This window comes from Grammomys surdaster, unplaced genomic scaffold, assembly GCF_004785775.1.
Source record: "Grammomys surdaster isolate TR1022 unplaced genomic scaffold, NIH_TR_1.0 125749, whole genome shotgun sequence".
Classification (NCBI taxonomy): domain Eukaryota; kingdom Metazoa; phylum Chordata; class Mammalia; order Rodentia; family Muridae; genus Grammomys; species Grammomys surdaster.
In genome coordinates this window covers 1,129,029-1,152,148 of record NW_021620581.1, presented here as the reverse complement: position 1 = coordinate 1,152,148, position 23,120 = coordinate 1,129,029, and the positions used below count along the sequence as shown (strand labels likewise).

The following is a 23,120-nucleotide window of genomic DNA, read 5'->3' as shown; positions in this document are numbered from 1 at the left end:
AGGACTCAAATGACTCAGTGCCATAGGAATAATGAAGCTCACTGGAATGATAAAGCCTTCCTCTGGTTCACGTGAATACATTAACAGTGACTGTAGAAAATACCCACTATCACTTTCTCTCCCTCCTCTCAATATTTATGGCTTGAAGACTGTTCTATAGAGACAGCTCCTATGAATATGATTTATATCTAAAAATTAAGATGAATAATTTAGCTTAGTATCAGGAACAAACTCTGTGGAAGTCAATTTTTACAAATATTGTTTCCTACCTTTCTTTCATTCCTGGTAATCCACAAGGCCCTTTTTATGACTACAGTGCAATTCATTACTTCTTTAACCCATGAAAAGTTCCTCAATCAGTTAACTATTATCAGTTCTCTTAAACACACAAACCATTGACAGGCACATAAAACATTTCAGAGCAATTTTCCTTGCAATTGTAATAGAAGTGTTTATGTAGGAAAGGTCTTTTTGCCTCCATTTACTGAGAATTTAGGCTGTATCCACATTTTCATGTATTTAATAACTATATAGTCTTATATTTCATCTCACTTTTTGTATTGTTAAATAGTGACACTCCTTACCTTTCCTTCTGAACAGGATCTCCTTCACTACATATAGCTGCTAAAATCCAGTAAAGAAATATATACTCTACATTCAGATAAATTATTTCTTGTTGAAGAAATCCTCAATTAGATTAAATATGAACTGTGAGATGCACACATAGACTTCAGAAGTTGGACTCCTGGGTAAAGCTTCATGGATTAAATATATAATGATTGAATGACATTGGCTTAAAATCTCATCTTGGAAAAATAATGTCAAAGTATATGGCTTTCTAGGCAAAATAAGCTACCTTGCCCTTTCAGAAACAGCACAGAAATTTTGTTAAGCATATAGATAATTTTAAGGTCATTTCTTATGGCATATAAATACAATTGCCAATAAATAAATATTTAGTCTGAATATAGTCTTACTTTTAATGAGTCTAGCATGATAATACGCTAATAGTTTCATTCAATGAGTAAAAATACTGTTTTCATTTTAAGAAGAGAGAAAGATTTAATTATTCTCAAACTAAGAAATTGTTGGTATTGTTTTATACAGATTCTAAAAAGCTAAGCAAAAGGTATAAGTCTTCAAAATTCATGTTCTAGGAGTTCCAGAATAGTCAGGGATACATGGAGATGTCTCTTTTACTTGCTTTTAGGACACTTTTCCTCCTACTGGGTTATATTGCCCAGTTTTGATATGAAGATTTGTGCCTAGTATTATTGTATCTTGTTATGCTGAGTTCAGTTGACATCTCTGGTTGGCCTGCTCTTTTCTGAAGGGAAACCAAGAAGCAGTAGGTCTGGAGGAACAGGAAGTAGTTTAGGTGGGTGGGGTAGGGGATTGGGAGAATTAGAGTGAGAATAGGATGCAATCTGGACATATTCTGTGAGATAATAAATAAAAAGAAAACAGAAAAACAAATCATGTACTTAATACAATGGCTTAAGGACTAGGTTGGAAGCTCTTTTTTTTAACTTTTCAAAAGTTAAAATAGATGATACACTGTCAACAAAAACTTCTTGAAGAAAATACATTTACTATTCAGGTGAAGTTTAAAGGGATGCTCTAATGAGCTCTGGTTAAAAGGAGTACAAGTAACAATGAGAATTGTGTTTGATTCTTAACTGTTATAGAAAGAACAATAAAATAAACATGACATTAATTTATATGTTAGAGACTATGTTCACTAAATATAAAATTCTAAATGTTTATTTTAGTCATAATTTACATGTTAATAGACATGTTTACTTAGGCTTATTTTCTTCCAATAAATGTCTATTAATACTGTTCATCCTATGACAGGATCTTAAGATTCAGTGTTAAAAGATATACCACTAAAAGAATAAATTTTTTAAAGAAAGTAGTACAAGTTCATGGAACTGTACTAATATACTTTATAATATAAGTCAAATATCCTCTTTCTTCTCCCAAGTTGTGTTTACCATGGCACTTCTGCTTGGCAATAGTAATACTAAGATAGACTCCACAGTTCAAATTCTTTAAGTGTTTGACTATGTAACTCATCTTCTCACCAGATATAAATAAGTATTATAATTAATTTCTAAAACTCTATTTGCACTTGAATTTATACTGTCCAAATAAAAGGCTGCTTATCCAAAAGTATTTTAACTTGCTCATTTTATTTTTATATGTGTACAATTTTATTTCATAGACACTGGGTTTACAATATTATGGGATATGTAGTGGATAGACAAATATTGGTGGTGAAAGAATTGTATAATGCAACTTCAAAATTGCAGGAAACCATGAAAAGAATATAAAGACAATTTAAATACTGTTACAAGTTTGTTTTTCTTATTTTTTTTAAAAAAACATGGCAAGTACCATCCTTTAGAATCTTGGAGCAAGTTATCTGGAATTTCACTAAAAAAGACTTGTTCTTGTCTAAATCCTCCATTATTGTGTTGACTTTACTTCTTGCTGGTCAAAATCTTTTATTAATTTTTTAATGTGAACTAGCTTATTGTAAAGAAACACACATCTATTTTTTTCTTCGCAAAATTTAGGATTAAGCTGTCGCATTTTCTGATATTCTATTGAGATTTTTTTAGTAATATCTTGGTATTCTTTGGATCCTGGGGATAATCCCTTCCTTTCTGAATCTAGGTCAATGATTGGTGTACATGAAATCTGAATCTTGTCATACATGGCCTGATATTCACTATAATCTTCCCGGAATTCCTTCTCATAACACTGACGTTGGTCAGAGGAAACTATAATGGTATAATTAGACAAATAATCTGGAGTCCCAGATGTAGTACCAAACCTTCCAGAATCAGCAAAGGCTTTTTTAATTTCTTTGTTGGAATTTGACTTCATAGTTTCATCTTGTTTGTTAAAATCTATCTTCGGTTTCTCCTTTGTGCTGGTAATATAATTTGGGATGGTTGTTTTTCGCTTTGCAAATGTACATTTGAACTTCTCAGGCATGAAATGCTGCATTTCTATAGGTTTTGAATGCTTTTTTTGAACAGAAGCACAGGATGAGGTTTCTGAAGATGTGCATTTATTCATCTCTTTTTCAACTGTGCTGCCATCATGGTGGATGCTGTCACATGCATGTTGACTCTCAGATCTTTCTAGAGCACTTCGAACATTACGATTAGATTTCATGAGCAATGGTGAATTTGAAATTGGCAGGTGAGAGGTAGGCAACGGCAAAGGGATGTATTTGGTAGTAGCTGCAGAGCATGGCAGAATCACTGACTTCTCACCGCTTACATGGCCATTTGATGCTAACTGCACAGCAGATTTAGGGGAACAGAGTCCTCCTTTGTTTTTAATTAAAGTATCAATACCAGATAAATGGAGAAAATGATCCTTTGAGGATGATGTATCATCTGTTTTACAAACTACAGATGTTTCTTTGCAATGAGTGGCCTTGGTGACATTGTTAAATGGATGTAGTTTCCTTGAAAGCACAAAATCCAGTGATTGCTTGTCTTCCTTGTTATAACCAGGCCAATCTCTCTGGACTTCTTTGAAGATACTGTCTTTTAAAGTATATGACAAAGTAGTGGCATTCAAATTAGCCACCTGCAGCAGAATTTTTCCAAGAAAATTGGTGTCATTTATTTTGATACCATCCTTTTGCAGTTGAACAAGAAGTTCCGATTTCTTGTAGTCTTTCAATGCCAATCACCCTATCCCTAAATGACCGCATATGGACACCATTGATCATCCGTGACTTTCGGATGGCATGTGCAGGATTGAGAGGGCTTGTTTTTTTCCTTTCAGGTGCTTGATCAGGAGCAAAATGAAGCACTTTTTGAGCTGGCATTTTTTTCTGTACATATGATTTTCTAATATTCTTCCATGTGTTGCAGGATTTCTCTTCTGCTTCTGTCATTCTCTCTGGAGTCATCTGAACAGAGATACCAGCTCTACTCACTGACATTTTGTCTTGAATTGATTGTATGCAGTTGAATTGTGGACGGGAGTTTGACATATTTGGTTGGGGATTCCCAATTTTCTCCTGTTGGCTATCATTACTCATATTAGATAATTGAAAGTTAAAGGTTTTTATGTCTGTAGATGAATGGTTTGATGTGATTTTGTTAAGCTGTTGAAATCCTTGGAACTGAGAAATTTGAGAAGGGGATGGATGCTTATTGTTCTGGTACATGGGACTTGCCTGGAAGATTGGTCTTGAAATCCCCATAGGCAGCCTACTGACATTGACTAACCCTGGGTCTAGGTTGTCTGCCTCCTTCACAGACATCTGTCCTTCTGGGTGTATGATTTTTCCTGTTGCTCTGCTTCCAAAGGCAGCCGAACGGTCATATCTGTAAAGAAAGATATTTGAAAGAAATATTTGAATGAAAAATGATTTTACTCTCTTTAAGCATATATGAACTATTACTTCTTTGTTTATAAAAATATGCTTATGGAAGATTTGTACTTTAAGTGAACAAATAAGAGAAATAGCTGACTGAGGAAAATTTGGAGAAGGTAAAATTGGTTGTAAAAAAAAAAATCTTTGATTTACCTTTCATCTGTATAGGTTCTCTTCAGGAGACTCTGTTGGCTCAAACTGAAAATTTATTTACTGAATTCTGTATGTAAAAAAGACATCTCCTGCTCAGAATCTCAAGTAAAGGTACTTGATAGTGGAATAACAAGCATCTAAAAATTATTGGAGACTATAGGAGAAGATTTCTCTGTGACATGGTTAAATCAAGTCTATGTTACATTTAGTCTGTCTTGCAAGAAATCTTTTGACTATTTTGTGGGATTAAAGCTTAGCCTATCCACAGAAGCTAACTTGAGACCGTATAATTTGTATTATTAGTAATAGATAAAAAGAATTAAGAGGTGCTTATTTTTAATTCTTAATTCTCCATACATCACTAATAAGGGGAACTGTTTTGCTTCATAATTATTCTTCTATCAGTCTTTTACTTGATATCCCTTCTCACTAATTCTCTTTTCTATTATTCTTTTTTTTCTTTATTTAGAGTCTTTATATAACCATTCTACTTAAGTAAGTGTCCTAATACTCACAATTACTATAGAATTTTATTTCATTTGTCTTATACATTTACTACCTGGAATCAGATTATATTTGCTTATTTGTTTCATGTAAGTTAATTTGACCAGGATATGAATTTAATACAGCATTGGATTTTGTCATTATTTTTATTACTTTGTGTTAGGACCCATAATGGGACAAGCTAATAATTAGCAGATGATCATCCTGAAATGCTTGCCTCGGATTATTATATAATCTGCGACAGAGTGAGCTCTCATCCAGCAAGGCTGTGAGAGACTTACTTTAGGAAAGATTCCTGCTATTAATATGATTTCCTATTGTTTATTATCATTATTATCATTATTATTATTATTATTAAGCATATGTAACAATCTCTAAGCAATAGCATACCCCTTTAAAGCAGATCTCTGCAGACCCTTGAAGATATACTGTCTTGTAGTGATGCTGTATAGACAAATAGATGACTTCTTAAGTCTTAATGATGATTTTATAAGAATTCTTAAAATTATATCAATGATTATTAAGCTCTTTTATAGTGGGACTGGTATTAAGTCCCTTTCTGGTAGTCAAAACTGCAATGAAAACTCTGCCAGTCTCCAGTGTCATCAGTTAATTGCCCTTAGATAGTAACCAGATTTTCCCCTGCTCAGAGCACTGTCCAATGAGGTTATAAAACAGCTAACCAAAGGTCACTAAAAGAGAACTCACAATTTATTATAGGTACTAGGACAGAAGAGAAAATATTGCCTGGGTTAATCTATAAAAACTTCACTAATTTCTTAGTTATAGTTTTAAACCTTCAGGGAACCTGTGGAGCTAGACAGGTCATGGATGTTTAGTCAGATAATTACTCCTAATGGATATGCATGTAAACATTCTGTGTTGTAAACTTCTATTTCAATTTATGATGTGAATTTTGGTGTGAACTTGTGATGAACTTTGTAACATGTGACCATGTACTCTGTAAGATGTATAAGTACTGAGTACAAAGAGAAGAGAGTGAGTTAGATATAGAATAGAGTTAGATATAGAATAGAGTTAGTTAGATATAGAATAGATAGAATAGAGTTAGTTAGATATAGAGTTAGAATAGAAGATAGAATAGAGATAGGATAGAGTTTTTCCCTTTTCCCAGATAGAATAGAAGTTTAACCTTTTTCTCCACTTAGGACCTTTCTGCTTTTCCCCTTAGATAGCTTTCATAGGAAACTTTTAACAACTTAGTAATAAGTTATATAAGTGATATCTCTAAGTGTCTTTTCTTCCTGTGACCTCAGACTAGCAGTTCCTGCTGAGACAGAACAAAGGCTACATTGCCTAATCCTCTGCTGTTAGGCTACAAGTGTTAATCACCTAAGCCTGCAGTCTTTTACCCTCAGAAGAAGTTTTTAGGACTTTTTAGAAGTTATCATCAGCATTTCAGTACTGATCAGAGAGCCAGAAAGCCCTGAGATCCTCAGACTATAAAGCCATCACCAGAGTCCTACTCTGTGTCCCTGCCACTACCCTCTCTGAGCCAGGAGGCTCTGGGCAGCTTTGACTCTAGTAGCTAAAGTTATCTCTCAAAGATATAAGAAGTCAGTACTTTAACAAATTAGTATGTCAATTATATTTACTGGGTGGAGGGTATTAAAGGAACTTGCAGCAGTGTTCAGAGAGCTTGCTGAGGCATTTCTCATCTGCTCCAAGAAGTTGACTGGGTGCCACCTCACCTCCAACCCCCAAGGGCAGGTAGGATCAGGCAACAACTAGTCGGGGCGGGGGGGGCAGGCAACAAAATATATTTTAAAATATCTAAAAATTTCTTATTTTTGAAGAGGTCTAGTTTGCCAAATTGTTACTAATACATTAAATGCTTATCTCAGAAGGGATTGTGAGGGTGAATAACAATAACATATCAAATTCCACCACCTACATGTTTAAAGGAACTTGAATAATTTTTCCTCTGTGCTTCTTGCTTCCAGGCTCATGCATTGAGTTGATAACCTGATTTATGTCAATGGTGTATTGTAATCTGGAAGCATAAACTACATGAACCTATCCTTCCCATACTTCTTTTATTCAGAGTAGTCAGAGTTGCATAAAAATAAACTAGAACAGAAAATGAATGCTACAAAAAGTAGGCTGTTGCTATGATGGACTTGTCTAAGTTGTTTTTGGAAGGATTGTGGCAACAGTAATTTTGAGCTAGAAAAGCTTTTGAATTTTCAGAGTTTAATGGGGAATTTTGGGGAGCTTAGATGATAAGAATGCTGAAGGAAATATAGAAAATGGAGGTTTGGCTTGTAACATTTCAGAGGGGAGCAAAGACTATTGGATTGTTTATATGATATTTTAGTTTAAGAATATGGTTGCTTGTAAGTGAGGTATGCAGAATCAGCTATGATTTACAAAATACAAATGCCACAGAAGTAAAACATTTGCTTTAGTGAGACAAAGGAGGCTAGTCATCTGGAGGGAAAAAATGAAACAACAAACCAAAACCAAGAAAATCCAGCTTTGATTAATAAGAGATCAGCACTGTTCTGAACTCTCGGAAAGGAAGTATCTCCTCAGGGTCATCACACAGAAGCTGTGGTCCAAGTGGCCATGAGTGCATCTAAAGCTTGCTGTGAACTTGGCAATGTATAAAGATCTCCCATGCAGTACTGCTTTTGGAGACAGAAAATCTACAAGTTCATTGATGAAGTTCAGATAAGGATTGAGACCATATAACACAGTCCAAGTCCCTGAAGATGCCAGAAGAGGACAAGGTTAAAGGTCCAGTAAGTTTTAGTGGAGACCAGGGGATATTGGAAACGCTAAGGGCATGAGACAACCACCAAAGATAATAACTGATTCAGAAAGGAGCTATAATAACCCTAAGAGTTATGTGCTAAGACTATACACTACATCTGACAGAGACAGAGCAATAGGGCTACTCAAGCCTCGTGGAGTCCAGAAAATTAGGAGTCTTAAAATCTTACACTGAGGTACTTAATTGAATTTACTCTGTTGGATTTAGGATTTAGCTTTGATCTGATTATTTTTGTTCCCTGCTTCTTCCCTTTTAAATAAGAAAATGTGCAATTTTTTCCACTTTATAAGATCCCATAGATAAGAAATTTTTTATTTTTTTGAACAATGAACTTTTTTTTCACTACCAGAACATCACATCAGTTTATTTTAGATGTAACAGCAACATTAAAATTGACAAGTTTAATTCTTAACTGCAGCAAGTAAACGTAGCCACTTTAAAGTTATTCCCTCCAAAAACTGAAGGAGTTTTTCTTTTCCACCACCACACACCATGCTTCCCAATAGTTCCTCTTTTTGGAGGACTTTCAGTTAATGAGTGACTTGCTTTGGAGACACTTAACAACTTCTTTCCCCCAGATGAAAATTGATCTTGACAAATTACATATTGCATAGATTTCTCTACGGATTCTTTACTTTAGAACCTAAATTCAAATAGCATACAGAATAGTTTTAACCTATGTACCCCACAGTAAAAATGATCTGTTCTGAAAAATGATGAAGATAGACCGTTCTCTTCCAGTTAATAGAATTGGTTTTACCTCAAAGATTATTTTTATTATATGTTAAAAACAAAAGAAAAAGCCCAAACAAATCAAAACCCAAACCCACAAATTCAACATGGGGCATTACTTTAGTATTTCCTGACTCACAGGCATATGGGCTAGTGTGGGTCCCTGGTTACAGAGGGTGTTCCATGATGATCTCCCGGCTGAGGGCAGAGTGAGAGCAGGGAGGGTATGCTACCATTTCTGCCGCTGCCTCTGCCTGCATCTCCACTGTCCATTGGTCTCTGGCCAGGCCTGGTGTGAGAGGTCTGGGCCAAAGGGTACAGAGTGTGATCAGGGAGAAGAGATTGCTTGCCCCCACTGTTGCCTCTGTCCAAGTCTCCTCTGTTGCTGCTCAGTCACTATCAGGTGCTGCACCTGTCTCTCAGCGCTGAGCCAGCCCCTGCTGGGCCAATAGGAAGCCAGCTAGCTGGCAAGGAAGCAACTTGGTGCCCAGGAAGGTTACAGGAGAGCAGATCTCTCCCCAAGTGTTACAGCTTTAGTGTTACAGCACTTGCGACAGAACCTCTCAGACTCCAGGATGATTCTCGAACACACCTTTTTTTTTTAACTTTTTTTTTATTGGATGTTTTATTTACATTACCTATGTTGTCCCCTTACCCCATCCCCCACCCACCCAGGAACCCCCAATCCACTCACCCCTCCTGCTTCTTCTCTGTGGATGTAACCTCTATCTACGTCCCCACTCCCACCTCCCCACCCTCAAAATTCCCACCCCCTGGGGCGTCCAGGCTTCATGAGGTCAAGGTTCTCTTCTTCCACCTATGCCCAGCAGGGCCCTCCAATCTTACATATTCAGCTAAAGGCCTGGATCCCTCCCTAAGTGCTCCCAGGCTGGTGGTTTAGACCCTGGAAGCTGTGGTTGTTGGTATTGTTGCTCTCCTCATGGTGCTGCAAATCTTTTCAGCTCCTTCAGTCTTCACTCTAACTCCTCCATTGAGAACCCCATGATCAGTTCAATGGCTAGTTGTGAGCATGTGCCTCTGATTATGTCAGACTCTTGAAGACCTCTGAGGAGATATCCATATCAGGCTCTTATCAGCATGCACTTCCTGACTTCCACATCAGCATCTACCTTTGGTGAATGCACATGGGATAGATACTCAGGTGGAGTGGTCTTCAGATGGCCCCTCCTTCAGGTTCTGTCCCTCACTTTGTCTCCATATTTGCTCCCTTGAGTATTTTGTTGCTCCTTCTAAGAAGGACCGAATCACCCTCACTTGGTCTTCCTTCTTTATGAGCTTCATGTGGCCTGTGAGTTGCATCTTGGGCATTTCAAGGTTCTGGGCTAATATCCAATAATCAGTGAGTGAATACCATGTGTCTTCTTTTGTGATTGGCTTACCTCACTCAGGATGATAATTTCTAGTTCCATCCATTTACCTAGGAACCTCTCGAATTCATTGTTTTTAATAGCTGAGTAATACTCCATTGTGTAAATATACCACATTTTTTGAATCCATTGCTCAGTTGAAGGACATCTGGGTTCTTTCCAGCTCCTGGCTATTATAAATAAGGCTGCTATGAACATAGTTGAGCATATGTCCTTGTTATATGTTCGAGCATCTTCTGGGTATATGCCTAGAAGTGGTATAGCTGGATCCTCAGGTAATGCTATGTCCAATTTTCTGAGGAACCGCCACACTGATTTCCAAAGTGGTTGCACCACCTTGCAGTCCCAGCAACAATGGAGGAGTGTTCCTCTTTCTCCACACCCTCGCCAGCATCTACTATCACCTGAGTTTTTAATCTTAGCCATTCTGACTGGTGTGAGATGGAATCTCAGGGTTGTTTTGATTTGCATTTCCCTGACAACTAAGGATGCTGAACATTTCTTTAGGTGCTTCTCGGCCATTCGAGTTTCTTCCCTTGAAAATTCTTTGTTAAGCTCTATACCCCATTTTTTGATAGGGTTATTTGGTTGTCTGGAGTCTAATTTCTTGAGTTCTTTGTATATATTGGATATTAGCCCTCTATCAGATGAAGGATTGGTAAAGATCTTTTCCCAATTTGTTGGTTGTCGTTTTGTTCTATTGACAGTGTCCTTTGCCTTACAAAAACTTTGCAATTTTATGAAGTCCCATTTGTCAATTCTTGATCTTAGAGCATATGCCATTGGAGTTCTGTTCAGGAACTTTTCCCCTGTGCCCAAGTATTCGAGGCTCTTCCCCACCTTCTCTTCTATTAGTTTCAGAGTATCTGGTTTTATGTGGAGGTTCTTTATCCACTTAGACTTGAGCTTTGTACAAGGGGATAAGAATGGATCAATTTTCATTTTTCTACATGTTGTCCTCCAGTTGAACCAGCACCATACGTTGAAAATGCTGTCCTTTTTCCACTGGACAGTTTTAGCTCCTTTGTCAAAGATCAAGTGACCATAGGAGTGTGGGTTCATTTCTGGGTCTTCAATTCTATTCCATTGATCTTCCTGCCTGTCTCTGTACCAATACCAGGTAGTTTTTATCACTATTGCTCTGTAGTACAGCTTGAGGTCAGGGATGGTAATTCCTCCAGAAGTTCTTTTATTATTGAGAATAGTTTTTGCTATCCTGGGTTTTTTGTTATTCCATATGAATTTGAGAATTTCCTTTTCTAACTCTGTGAAGAATTGAGTTGGGATTTTAATGGGGATTGCATTGAATCTATAGATTGCTTTTGGCAAGATGGCCATTTTTATTATATTAATCCTGCCAATCCATGAGCATGGGAGATCTTTCCATCTTCTGAGATCTTCTTCAATTTCTTTCTTCAGAGACTTGAAGTTCTTGTCATACAGGTCTTTCACTTGGTTGGTTAGATTCACACCAAGGTATTTTATATTATTTGCAACTATTGTGAAGGGTGTCATTTCCCTAATTTCTTTTTCAATCTGTTTATCTTTCATGTAGAGGAAGGCTACTGATTTGTTTGAGTTGATTTTATAACCAGCCACTTTGCTGAAGTTGTTTATCAGGCTTAGGAGTTCTCTGGTGGAAGTTTGGGGGTCACTTAAGTATACTATCATATCATCTGCAAATAGTGATATTTTGACTTCTTCCTTTCCTATTTGTATCCCTTTGACTTCTTTTTGTTGTCTAATTGCTCTGGCTAGGACTTCCAGTACTATATTGAATAGGTAGGGGGGAGAGTGGGCAGCCTTGTCTAGTCCCTGATCTTAGTGGGATTGCTTCAAGTTTCTCTCCATTTAGCTTGATGTTGGCTACTGGTTTGCTGTAAATTGCTTTTACTATGTGTCGGTAGGGGCCTTGAATTCCTGATCTTTCCAAGACTTTTATCATGAAGGGATGCTGAATTTTGTCAAATGCTTTCTCAGCATCTAGTGAGATGATCATGTGGTTTTTTTCTTTAAGTTTGTTTATATAGTGGATTACATTGATGGATTTCCGAATATTGAACCATCCCTGCATTCCTGGGATAAAACCTACTTGATCATGATGGATGATTGTTTTGATGTGGTCTTGGATTCGGTTTGCTAGAATTTTATTGAGTATTTTTGCATCGATGTTCATAAGGGAGATTGGTCTGAAGTTCTCTTTCTTTGTCGGGTCCTTGTGGGGTTTGCATTTTGATCATATTCATAAACCCACTGCTTCCAGATCATACTCCCTTTCCCTCTCACCTAACTTTATGTCCCCTTTTCATTTTTAAACCCATCAAGTAGAAGTTATGCTACCATGTGCTATTGGACTTGTGGTATATTGTTTCTCTAAATTCTGTCATTATTTTAGTATGTTTATAATAGAATTGATCATACTTTTTTCTTCCCCACTCCTCCTAGATATGCCATACTTCTAAATACCCAAAAAAACAAAAAGGACTAAATCAAAATAATAAAAATTCCAATAAAATAAAAATAAGACAAAATAAAAAAATAGCAAGACAAAAATGTGTGTGCTCTCTCCTTCTTCCCTCCCCCCTCAACTCAATCTCAAACAAACACACACACACACACACACACACACACACACACACAACCATGAGGTTCCATTTAGATTATTTAGATTGGCCAACTACTCCAGGGCATGGGCCTGCCTTGGAATGTGGTTGAAATTCCCAGTGATACTCCATTGGAGAAAATGAATTTTTCCGTATTTCAGCAGATATCAATTGCAACATTTCAGTAATATCTTGATCAGAGAGTACTTTAGACACATCCTTTAATATTTTAACCAAAGCATAGTCACTTTTTATCCATGTGGATCATCTGATTTGTGATCAGTGTGGATCATCTGAGAATGAGTATTTTCCTTTTTGGTTGAAAATTCATGTTTAAGTAATTATTTTCTCCTTGCACATTACTGTAGTCAACGTAAGCTAAATCTCACTTTCGAATTTCAGTATCTTTTAATTCAGTAATTGAAATCATGACCTTTTAAATTAATCATCTTACTATGATATTTCATGGTTCTTTGCATGTATGTTTCTATGTTTAAAGTTGTATATCTGTTGGGATAAATAGGGGTCTTTTAAAGAAAAATCTTCCCTTGAGATCTTAATTTTATGAACTACTGAGGGCACAAAGACGGCAAAAATATTATAAACTATGAATCAAATAATAAGGAAAATGAAAATGTAGCATAGAAAGAAGGAAAAAGGAAATTTTAATAAAATAAATGAAAATATATACATATATATTTTCTGTATTTACATAAAATCAAGGACCCACAAATAAGAAAAAAATATTATATTTGAAGTTCTATGCTAAGCCTGGCTAATTTTGCTTAATATGATAATTACCTATTGCATGTACTCTCCTGGAAAACATGATATCATTCCTCTGAGTGGATAAAACTTCATTATATATGCATTTAATACACTCAATTATTAACATGCACCTAGTTTTCTTGGCTGTTGTGAACTGCTGGGGCCAGCCCTGGAGTGATGGGAGGAGAAGGAGTCTTCTTTCTTCTCCTCTGTTGGTTCTTCTTGAGGCAGCCTGGGGTGGGGTGAGATGGGGATAGATGAGCATTGGAGGTGGGAACTTGCTCTTAAGACATTGGGAGTAAGGCCTTGGGCCTTACAAGATTCATTCATGGGAAGACTTTGGTCTTAGGGGATATTTAGGGTTGCTGTTTAATAAAATCTTACTTGTCTACATTATTAAAGTTTACTTACTATTTCACTGTAGCTGACCTGCCCTCTGGTATCCTCTGAAGCCAGACAGCAGAGGATTAGGCAAATAGCCTTTGTACTCTCTCTGCAGGAGCTGCTGGGCCCTGACTTATGCCAGCTATTCTGAGGTCACAGGAAGGAAAGACACTGAGAGAAGTTATTAAAGTTTATTACTAAGTGTAAAATGTTTCCTATGAAAGCTATCTAAGAGAAAAAGTGGAAAGATCCTAAGTGAGGAAAAGGAAAACATTCTAACAAAGGAAAAATTCTAAGTGATAAAATTCTAAGCAGAGGAAAAGGAAAGGATGAAAAGCTCCTTAGGAACCTCTACATCTATTCTTCTACTACCATGACTACTCCTACCTTTGTCTTTGTCTTCAGTACTTATTCTTTGAGTTGTTTACCTTAAAGGCGTTATTTGACTTTTAAAATTCTCTATGTATTCTATATACTGACCATCTCTCAGATATTTAGCTAAAAAAGATTTTATCTCATCTTCAGGACTGTCTTTTCACTTGAATGTTTTCTTTGATGTGAAGAAGCTTTTCTTTTTTTAAAAAAAATATTTACTTAGTTATTTAATGTTATTTTTATTATTTAAACATATTTTAAAGTTTAAACAAAATTTGATCATACCCTTCTCCCTTCTCCAAGAATTTCCAGTACCCCTTTACTTCCCCACAGATTCAACTTTAATTTCTTTCTCAAAAAACAAACAAAACCCACTATTACAACAACAACAACAAGAAAACAAAATGATACACCATCACCAGAAAATAACACTGAACTGTAACCAAGTAAATGTACACAAAACCTATTGAGTCCATTACATGTTTGTTAATTACTCTTGAACATGAAGTCTGTCCTAGGCTGGTTCATGTACCTACAGTATCACTCAGAGAAATTGGTCTCTCATGAAGAGGCTTTTCATTTTCATTGAATATCTTTATGTTCTTATGTGATTGTTTTTGTGAGTTTAGAGCTTTGCCAGTTTATGGATAATTGTTTCTACATATTAAAATTTATTTTCTAAGATTTTTCTAGTCCCCTGAAGAAAGGAAATGCTTTTATTCTCTTGAGAATATGATAAACATAAGTACACTCATGTGATTGAAAATCACATGATTCAAAACTTTGAAACTATAGTTATTGAATAGTTCAATGTTCTTATACTTACTACAAAAATACAATGTTATTTTTATACCTATATGTAAGTAAAGAAAGATATATTGATATGGGCATAATCACTATTATAAATATTATCTGATTCACAGATTCTCAAATCATAAGATGGCTTTCTTGATAATAGAAAAGCCTAGTTCTTCAATTTAGATAGATCTGGCACTAAATATTTTATTTTATTTAATCTCATCTTATGAAATACCATCTTATAAAATAAACTATCTAATATTCTCAAGTAGAAATTCTTCATGTATAAAATATGAAATATCTAAGAGATGGCATTATATGTTCAATTACTCAACAACCAAACTACAACCTCTGGTATCTACAATGGTAACTTGCCTTTAAGATATGTTGTGCAATAGTGGCATAAATTTTGTGAAAGTAACCAACTACCATCTAATCTGAATGAAGTTTGACTCTGTAGCACTGATGAGATGTCTAAGAACCTGAGATTAGATAGGCCATGGGTCTTAGTGCAAACCAAATATTAGTGTTCTGCTAAAGGAACCTAGCAATAAAATGACTCCTAATAACATTCTGATATACTCATAAATCAGTATATTACTCAGCCATTATCAGAGAAGATTACATCTGCAGTAGATGGAAACAAATACAAGACCCACAGGTAGGGTCTCAACACCAAGAGCGAAAGTAAATACAATCCCAGATCCCTAATCCATAAGCTATCTCCAATAGCAAGTAAATATTTTTTAAAACTTTAAATTAAAAATGTAGTTTTTACAAAAGGGTCTTTCTGGCTATACAAATCATACTTAAGGACAAGCCCCATGCCCAACAAATGACCAACATAGAACAAAAAAAGTATTATCTGTGGAGGTTTGTCTTTGTATATTGTTTTAAATAGGGTTTATATGTTTCTAATGTGTGTGTGTGTGTGTGTGTGTGTGTTCCTTTGTGTGTATTCCATGCCATGTGCTTTTTTTGTGTTTTTTTCTTCTGTTGATGTTGTTTTATTCCAGTTTTGTGATTATTTTACCTTATTACATTTTTAGATGCCTTTTCGATACCTAATGAGAGGGAAATAGGGACGTTGTAGTGGTTTGAATATGCTTGGCCCAGGGAGTGGCACTATTAGGAGGGGTGGTCTTGTTGGAATAGGTGTGTCTTTGTTGGAAGAAGTGTGTCACTGTGGCAGTAGACTTTGGGGATCCTATACTCAGGCTCTGCCCAATGTGAAATTGTTTCCTGCTGCTGCCTTTGGACTGAGATAAAGAAATCTAGGCTCTTCCAGAAGCATGTGTGCTGGGATGTTGCCATCCTCCTCACCATGATGATAATGGACTGAACTTCTGAAAATGTAAGCCAGCCCCAATTAAATATTTTGTTTTATAAGAGTTACCTTGACCATGGTGGCTCTTCATATCACCAATGGTTTCCATGTTTCTCCTAGGATAGCCCATTAAGTATCACTTAAATCATTCCATTGTTTTCAAATCCAAAGTCCTCAAATCCATTTTCCTTCTAAACAAAAATGTGGTCAGGCCTTTCACAGCAATACCCCAGTCCTTGGTATCAACTTTTTTTCTTAGTTAGGGTTTTATTGCTATGAAGAGATACTATATATTCTTTTTTGCTTCCATTGGGTGTGTTTGTCTCATTTTGTGATTTTTTATTGGATATTTTATTTATTTATATTTCAAATGTTATCCTCTTTCCTGGTTTCCCCTCCACAAACCCCCTTAATATAACCAGCTCAGTCAGTGTAATGACTATTTAGTATTAGATAACCAATTGGTATGCTCTTCCTTAAAGACTATCTTGTCCTCTCTTGGTGTTCTTTAGTTGCTTGCAGTAGTTTGTATATAGCTGAGGCATCATGAGCTTTCTCCCAACCACTTTGGTATGTCTATTGTCCTTGTCTAGTCCATGTTTAGGCAGTCATGTTGGAGAGATTTTACAGGTTTAGCTTTTGACATTACTGGGAATATATAATATATAATCCCACAGAAAATTCCCTGATCCTTCAGATATTACCATATTTCTACTATTTATTTAGCAATAGTCCTTGGACTTTAGATGTGAGTATGTTTTATAGATGTATCCAATGGAACTGAATTCTAGAACTCTAAATTAGTGTTATTTGTAATTTTCTTGAATAATTTATCTCTACTGTAAAGAAAACTATCCTTAATGAGAGGTGAGGACTACTCTTACCTGTCAGTATAATGCAGTTTGAGATAATGTTGGTTTGCTAAGATGGTGGTTGTAGTTTATCCTCTGTTTTCCATTACTTTACTAGCCCTGGGAAATTCCAGCACTAGCTATAGTTGCCATCATGTTTAGTGGGTCTTAAGTCCAATTAGAGATGTTACAACAAAATAAATATTTTTTTACTACATCACCCTTAGGTTTATGGTGCCATACTGGTCATTGCTGTGAATAATGGGTTTCACATAAGAATAGGACTGTTGATTGCTTACGTCTTTTGTAGCTGTGATGATTTGAATAGGTATGGCCCTCATACACTCATGTGTTTGAGTGCCTGGCCCATAGGAAGTAGCACTATTAGGAGGTGTGGTTTTGTTGGCGTAGGTACAACCTTGTTGGAGGAAGTGTGTTACTTTGGGGGCAGGCTTTGAAGTCTGTCTCATATGGTCATATACCCAGTGTGGCATACAGCCTTAACTTCTGCTGCCTGCTGATCAAGATGTAGAACTCTCATCTCCTCCAGCATCATATCTGTCTGATTGCTTCCATACTTCCCTCTATGAAGATAATGAACTAAACCTCTGAAACTGTAAGCCAACCCCAATTAAATGTTTACATTTATAAAAGTTATTGTGGTCATGGGTGAGTGTGATCATTCTCAACAATGAAATCCTAAGACAGAAGCTTATATGCCACCTTCTATTTCCATGAAAATCAGTCCTCAGGGAAAGGTATTCAGGTCCAATTTTCTGGGCCTTCTGTCTACATTCATTGTATCTTCAATAATAAGAATTTACCTTCCACCTCTTGGGTCATACCAAGGGCAATAACAACAAGAGTGTCTTTACCAACAACTCAAAAGTAAGCTTCTTATGCCTGGCATTAAGGTTTTTGTTGGGTGGTAATAGCATTGTAAATTTGATTGATTCCAAACATGGAAATGTAAGTCTTTACACCTAAAAAGTACACAGAAAGTGAAATGGTTGGAATAGGTAAAGGGATTTTTTTCTTAATGACTAGAAGATGCATCGTCAATTTTTCCCCATGGGTACAATTTTTACTTTAAATTAACTGATTATTTGTTTGGCAAATTTGGGTATTTACAAAATATATTCTTCAAAGTAAAGAAAGTGAATCCTCACAGAAATGAATCACAATGATGTCATCCAAACTCTTTGAGGTTAATTACAATGTTGGGTTATTTCACCCACTACAGTAAATGTGAAATATGTTCAATACTCAGACTTTCTTCTGTGTCATTAATAATATAGAGCAACATGATTATATTGTTATTTTATAGATATTTGCCAAGTAGAAATAAATGTGTATATTTGTAGAATATAAAAAGGAGTTATATTCATAAGTGTTAATACCTAAGCTTAATACTGTAATGATGAATGCATCATTTAACAGAAAGTGTTCTTAACTGAAAATCTATCCTTCCAGCTTCTCATTTTTAAAATAATTTTGTTCAATACATAGTTTTACTATGTATCTCAGTAACACCTTAAACTGGTGATTCTCTTGCCTAGGCACCCTCAGTGCTGTGATTACAGAAATATAGACCAACTAAACTCTTGTATTTGTGGAAACGCTCAATTCTATTCACTAAACAGAACACAGTTAACTATGTATAAATGAATTCTAAGTATACCTGACTTCCACTGTTTCATTTTAAACTTTCTGTATGGTAAGCATCAAGGGCTAAATAGTATACAGGAAAAAAATCTTTATTTTTTTCAGTGTTTGAAAAGATTGAAGAAAATTCCTGAGCCTTTATGGGCCCTAAAACTTGCTCAGGGCTAGGCTGTTGTAACTTAAAATTTTTCATATATTCCATTATTTCATATATTCCAAAATTATTTTTAGTTACTACTAGATTGTGAATAGCATGAAAATATAAAATTTGCAGTGGTAATTTCCACTGTGCTAATACCAGAATATGGATCTGAAAGAAACTGAAGCCCTTGCTTCAAGACCACTCTTGCATCTTTAAATCCAGTATTGTGGCATCTGTACAGTTACACAGTGCATCTATCATCTTTATCTAAAATGGAACACTATACAAAAGAATAGTTAGTAGACTATTTGCCTAACATTCTTTCACTCAATTAAACCCTACTATCAATGTAATTAGTATATTCACAGAATGTTTCAACCAACAACTCAGAAAATTTTAGGAATCTTTTCTTTCTAAACAGAAGCTATTGGGCTCAGTTAGCAATAATTGTTCGAATCTTTCCAAACCATATAGACCTTTGTCTCTAATATTTTTTCCATCTTTATTGGCCTGCTTTCAACATTAGTTTAACATATGATCTTTTGTGAAGAGTTTCTTTGTGTTCATTATTTTGCTTGTAAAAATACTTTATTTATTTTGTATTTTTCATAGGCTAAACAGTGTCATGATAATATTCAGTATGAGGAAAATATCACTCACAGCTGTAAAATCTTGTTTGGGGAGAAAAATATAAGAATATACATGAGAAAATTTCCTTAATTTTTGTCTCATAAAAGTAGTAGGGCACATATGCACACACATGTATCCATGCATATACACCACACACACACTCACACACAAACACACACTTTAAGATATGAGAACTAGTCTAGTTCAAAGCTTTAAATCCATGATTAAAGACATTTATATGCATACTCTTAAACCCCAATTATAAGAAAACATATAGATTTTTAAATAGAGAAAAGTCTTAGCAGACATGCCACCAAATATGTAAAGAGGGCAAATAAGCACATGTGACAGTATACTACATCAAATCTTACTGGAGAGTTGCAGTAAATACACTTACATAGCATTCAGAAAGGCTAAACCTATAACACTGAACAGCAAATGCTGATCAGAACATGAAGGTTCAGGAGTTCTCATGCACAGCTGTAAATTCAAAATGCCTTCACCTGACTGGAAGACAGATGTTTCTCCAAAACCAAGCATTAGCATAGTCAGTAGATGAATAAATCAATAAGCACTGGAACAATTTTATTGAACAATGTTAATTAGCCTTCAAAATAAGTGAACTATAAGGCTATAAGAAGTGAAGGCAAATAAGTTGGACTCACATGGCCAGTTGAAATCATCTGCAAAGGCTGATTACTTTCTAAGTAATATATAACATCCTCCCAAAGTTAAGACTTTTACCAGATAAAAAATCAGGAGCTTCTAGAGTGGAAGTTGTTAGGGTGGTCACCTTAGGCAAAAAGGATTTTCAGGGCAGATAAATGCTCAGGTGTTGTAGGTTATGACATGTCTGTTTCACAGATCACAGAGTGAATCTCAACAAGAGTGAATTTGAAGTATCAGTGTAGGATCATCAGTTTTTCTGTGAGATGCTGACTGTGAGTGAAGCTATAAATGTATGTGGACAGGGTATACATAAGTTATCTCTGTAGTTTTCATTTTTTGTGATCCTAAATGCATTACTTTTTTTCATTAAAAAAATGTTACCTTTCTTTGTATTATCCAGATAAATACTTAGCATTGTGTTTTATGTGACTGAGCATTTTCTATGACCTCTGTTTCTGGCTAGCAGACCCTACTACAGCCACCTAGGACACATAGTCTCCAAAACTTCTAGTTGAGAAAAAAACGAAAGACACTCATCCTAGTCTGTATGTCTCTGCTTCTGGTCATCACACTATTGCTAACAGCTTATTTCATGCAACTTGAGGAAGTCTGCACCCCAGAGTTCTCTGTGGCTGAAGAGGCTATATCACTATCATATAGACACTGACCTACTTCCCACCCACCTTCACTGCATTAATCCTGATGAGCCTTGTGGATTATGAGCCACCCTTATCATTTCCCTTGAAAAGAGAGATGCTTTGAATCTTCGAATTGCTTCATCCTTTCTTGGATGATGTCCACTAAAGGACCAGTTTAATTATTAATACAAATGAGTTTATATATTTTCTATTTATTTGCCTATCATTTGGAGCACTACCTCATTGTTCTTTGCTTAATTCAAAGTCACAGATTATTATTTCTTTTTTTCTAGCCAAAGTTATAAAACTTTTGTTCTTATGTTTGGGAACTTGATATATTTTCAGTTTATTTTTGAACATAGCATGTGGTAAAAATCCAACTGTATTCTTTGCCTGTGGATATCTCCTCATTCCAAAATATTTGTAAAGAGACTTTCATTTTTCTTATTGAATAGGCTCAGTAATTTTGTCTAAAATCAATTGAAAAAAGAGCATTATCTCATGTGAAATATGCTCTCACTGTTATAAAAAATTAGTGAAATTTCTTAAATGAATATTGATTAATTTCATATGTTTACTTTAAATAATTTCTACAGACTTTTACATTTTTTGGCTAGAAAATACATTACTTGGACACTTCGGATGGTATTTCTTAGTTTTACTTCTAAATTTAAGTGATACAATTTAAATTTTTTAAATTGGAGCCTATTTTAAGTAGGTAGTTATTTCTAATTAACACAACAAATATAGATAAAACCACAAGATCTAAAGATAATATGAAGATTAAAATGCTTCCTATGTTCACCATCCCCAATATTCCATCACGATCCCTTCAATGTGGTTGAATTTAGAATTATCTAAGTAATATATTTTGATTGTGTCCATGAGTGTGTTCCCTCTAATTGTAGGTAGTGCCATTCTATTGAATAAGGTTGCAGAGTAAATAAAAATGTATAAGATTAGGAAACTTGCTCAGAAAAACCATTCATCTGTGTTTCCTGAGGCTGCAATACAGTCTGCTGCCTCATGGCCTCATGCTCCCACTGCCACAGCTAGAACTGCTTGTTCTTGTGTCTCCATGCTTTACCCACTGTGGTAGATCATACTCTCAAAATGTGAGCCAAATAAATCTTTCCTTAACTAGCTTTATACAAGTATTTAATGATAGCATCAAGAAATGTAAATATTAAAATGTTCAAGTATTTAGTGCAGAAAACCCCCAGGAATTTATTGACTGTATTGTCCCTGCTCCAAATGTAACAAACTCAATAGTAATATTAATGGCTGTTTCAGTAGAAATAAACTTGGCTTTAACTTATCAAATGCTTGATTCAGTAGTACCTTTGGGGAGCCATCATGCAATAATCTTGTAGTTCTATTAAAATATAATTGAGAATTCCTTACTAGTATAACTCCAAGTCCTGAAATTGGCAACAGCTTGCTTTACTACAGTTACTTGTGCCTCTCACTTGAGAATGCCTTTGACAATACCAGTAATTAAATTGAGCATTGAGTCCACATCCTTTAAAGCCTTTTTTTCCTCTTTATTGGATCTTTCAAATGCTGAGTTTATATTATTTGCAAGGAGTAAGAAGTCAGCTTTAAGAATCCTTTAATAATATGTTTAGACTTACCCTTAGTGTTCTTTAATAACTTAAACATTGTAATTTTTCTCCATGCCCTTGTCATTATTTATTTTATGTCTACAAGAGAAAATATTCCAGAAAAGATAAACAACATGGATGAGGAAAATGTCATTCCTCAAACCAGTCTCTGGATGTGGATGATTAAACTTTGGGGAAACATTTTCATTCATTATGAATGATTGTTTTAGTCACAATTGCCATCAGATTTGTTTTATCTACTGATGGGTTTTTCACAGGGACTTTCATGTCATATCTGTGTTTAGTGGACATTGTATCTGTTCAAAAACTATGTATTTATTACTCTGAGGAACCTAAGGCATAAAATTCACAAAAAGTTCAAGGGCATGAATATTATCACATTCGATATTAAAAATAAACACTGAAGCCCATACATTTGTAAGAATCTTGTCAGGAGTTGAGAAAAAAATTAAATGAAAGCAAAAATTATGTTAAAACAGGGTCCTAATTACAGGTATCCAACATTTTAAAATCATTTTAAATGAACTTAATAATGACTGTACAAAAACAAAACAAAACTGATGATTTTTCGAACAAAAAGAAGCTTCTATTCAGTCACTAAAACTTAAAACAAGCTTCTTAAAAGTATATGTGTAACTTTAAAATAAAAAGACTAAAAAA

General features: G+C 35.2%; 1 protein-coding gene across 1 annotated transcript; it reads right to left on the bottom strand.

The window, feature by feature from the left end:
• Positions 1-2,472: 2,472 nt before the first annotated feature.
• Positions 2,473-16,349, bottom strand: LOC114639629 (RNA polymerase II elongation factor ELL2-like). Its single transcript, XM_028788414.1, has 4 exons — positions 16,310-16,349; positions 15,947-15,977; positions 3,719-4,361; positions 2,473-3,612 (listed from the first exon to the last, which is right to left on the bottom strand). The coding sequence occupies exons 1-4, from the start codon at positions 16,347-16,349 to the stop codon at positions 2,473-2,475; spliced, it is 1,854 nt and encodes a 617-aa protein (XP_028644247.1).
• Positions 16,350-23,120: the final 6,771 nt, after the last annotated feature.